This window comes from Onychomys torridus, chromosome 2 (genome assembly GCF_903995425.1).
Source record: "Onychomys torridus chromosome 2, mOncTor1.1, whole genome shotgun sequence".
In the NCBI taxonomy this organism is placed as follows: domain Eukaryota; kingdom Metazoa; phylum Chordata; class Mammalia; order Rodentia; family Cricetidae; genus Onychomys; species Onychomys torridus.
The window spans coordinates 64,126,820-64,129,605 of record NC_050444.1 but is presented as its reverse complement, the minus strand read 5'-3'; the positions used below and the strand labels follow the sequence as shown (position 1 = coordinate 64,129,605).

The following is a 2,786-nucleotide window of genomic DNA, read 5'->3' as shown; positions in this document are numbered from 1 at the left end:
CTGTCTGGCCTGGAATTCACAGAGATCCACCTGCCACTGCCCCCAAGTGCTGGTATTAAAGTTGTTTGCTACCACGCCAAGTTTATCTATCTATCTATATCTGTCTATCTATCTATCTGTCTGTCTGTCTGTCTGTCTATCTGTCTAATCTATCTAGTGAGACAGATGTAGCCCTGGGTGTCCTGGAACTCACTCTGTAGACCAGGCTGGCCCAGAACTCAGAAATCCACCTGCCTCTACCTCCCATCATACCAGGCTCCTGTAAATTTTTTTAAAATTATGTAACAGTCTCTCTCATGCTTAGTTGCTGAGGAGGAGCTGAAGCCCGATTCCTTAGTTCCTGATACATGGCCTTCACACACTACACTACACAAGCTTCCACCTCCTGCCCTAATTAATGCTCATGGACTTCTTATTGGTGTTGGGGTTTCAAGACAGATGTTGTGGAGGGTTAGCCAGGGCACCAGGCACAGCAGGTTGTGAGGGCAGAGCCCCTGGACCAGGCTGGGTGTTGATACGCACCTTTTTTCTGAAGTACATCAATGGAAATGGCCTCTGAGTTGCCATCTGGAGACAGACAGAACTCAGCCGGAGGTTTCTCAGTTAAGGGGAAGGGGTCCTGGAGGTCAGGGCAGGTTACTGGTAACGGTTTTGCAATCTGACCTGGAAAGAACAGAAAAAAACTTATTCTGAAGCTCTTCCAAGAGTTCTTGGCTCAGCTGAGTGCCCCCCACCCTCTCAGGCTAACTGACCCCTCCCCAGCCCTTCCCAGCTTGCCCTGGCTACACCAGGGACTGTGGCCACACACCATTCAGCCGGTAATTCAGATGGCTGGCAGTGCCCAAAGAACCGGGGAACTCAAAGATGGGGTTCCGGCGGGCCAGCCGAACTTCCTGTGGCCTTCGATCCAGGCTTCCTGACAAGCCGGGTGGCCCTAATGGGTTCTTCCTCCTGTATTCCCGCCACTTGAGGGCTTGAGGGGACAGGTGGTTGGCTGGGGAGAAGAGAGGAAGAGTTAGGAGACAGTACTTCACATCTGCCCAGATGTGCCAGATGCTGTGGGTGTGATCCCTGCTGAGAGCTTAAGAACCCATTCAAAGGAGAGGTAGGATTGCTTGCCCTGTGGAGGAATCATACCATTGTTGGGCCTGGAGGCCATGCTGCCCTCTCCACCTCCTCGAGCCAGGCTCTCTGCCCGGGTAAAGCCAGATCTCCAGGGGCCCAGAGGTGGCAAGCTTCCTGTGCCATGAAGCCGGTACTCAGCCAAGGTCGGAATCTTCTGGTCCTCCTTCAGTGGCTGCTGGGAGGCAGCAGGCTGCACAGTCGGAGGACAAGTGTGGCTCCATGGGGGGAGACTCTCTGCTGCTGTGGCCTGCTCTGGAGGAGGGGAGCAGGAGGTGCAAGTGGATGAGTCAGTGCTGGGCCCAAAGGGGCCGGCACTCCGGACAGGGGAGTAGCTTCCCAGGGGTGATGGCCTTGAGGTCTCCGGTTCAGGCCCAGCTTTTCTGGCTCCCCTGCCAGTGGTCTGGGGTGTGAATGTCTGTGGCTCTCCTGAGGGAGCTGGGGCTGGGGCTGGGCCTTGAGCAGTGGAGATAACCAGTGGGGCAGGCTGCTGGGCACGGCTGCAGCCCGAGAGGCTGTAGAGCTGGGAAAGGCTGTGGAGGGCCCGGGCCTTGGCCAGCTGCTTGGGGAAGTGGTGCTGGAACATGAAGGGCTGGATGGGCAGCGTGGTGGGCCTCTGCTCCTTGCTGTAGCGAAGCACCGGTCGGCTCTCAGGGCCACCCCCTGTAGCAACAGGGGGGTGGGGAGGGGGAGGACAGAGAGAGACACTGAGACCACATGACAGGGGAAACCAAAGCAGAGCCAGGAGATGGTACCCAGTGGGGAAGACAGGCCCGCCTGGGTTGGAGGACCAGAACGGGCGGGCATGACCCACTTTCGAGAAGGAGAACACTGCTCCTCCTTGTAAAACCTTCCCTGTGTGTGTTATGATCGGGACTGTCTTCTGCCTCTCCACTTTCTGAACTCCAAAGGTGTTAAGGTGTGTCACAAGGCTCAGTTCTTACCTTATGAACACTTTCTTGCAAAGGTAGCTGGATTTCAGACCTTCACACAGATGATTCCTAAGCCCCCAGCACTAAGTCACCTCTCCATGATCTCAGGTCTCCTGCCATGGGTTTTGCTTTCATTTTAAACAAAAACAGCCTCACTAGAAAGACTGTTCCCAAGCCATGTCCGGGGAGGGGCTCAGACTCTACCTCACCCACCTATCAGCTTTACCATGTCCGGGGAGAGGCTCAGACTCTACCTCATCCACCTATCAGCTTTACCATGTCCGGGGAGAGGCTCAGACTCTACCTCATCCACCTATCAGCTTTACCATGTCCGGGGAGAGGCTCAGACTCTACCTCATCCACCTATCAGCTTTACCATGTCCGGGGAGATGCTCAGACTCTACCTCATCCACCTATCAGCTTTACCATGTCCGGGGAGATGCTCAGACTCTACCTCATCCACCTATCAGCTTTACCATGTCCGGGGAGAGGCTCAGACTCTACCTCATCCACCTATCAGCTTTACCATGTCCGGGGAGAGGCTCAGACTCTACATCGTCCACCTATCAGCTTTACCATGTCCGGGGAGAGGCTCAGACTCTACCATCATCCACCTATCAGCTCTGCCCGTTTTTCCTGATGCCTCCATTTCTGTCAATGGTAGACTTGGAGAGTCGCAGACCTAGTGTCAAGATATTGCTGACTTCAAGCTCTCATCCACCCATCATCCTG

General features: G+C 55.0%; 1 protein-coding gene across 4 annotated transcripts in view; it reads right to left on the bottom strand.

Moving 5' to 3' along the window:
• The window catches only part of Rusc2 (RUN and SH3 domain containing 2), a 48,488-nt gene that overhangs the window by 3,891 nt on the left and 41,811 nt on the right, over positions 1-2,786 (bottom strand). For all 4 annotated transcript variants that reach the window (XM_036177634.1, XM_036177632.1, XM_036177631.1 and 1 more), the window contains exons 3-5: positions 1,138-1,785; positions 809-994; positions 523-663 (exon numbers count right to left, since the gene is read on the bottom strand). In XM_036177634.1, coding sequence (XP_036033527.1) covers positions 523-663; positions 809-994; positions 1,138-1,785 — 975 coding nt within the window. The remainder of the gene's footprint in view (positions 1-522; positions 664-808; positions 995-1,137; positions 1,786-2,786) is intronic.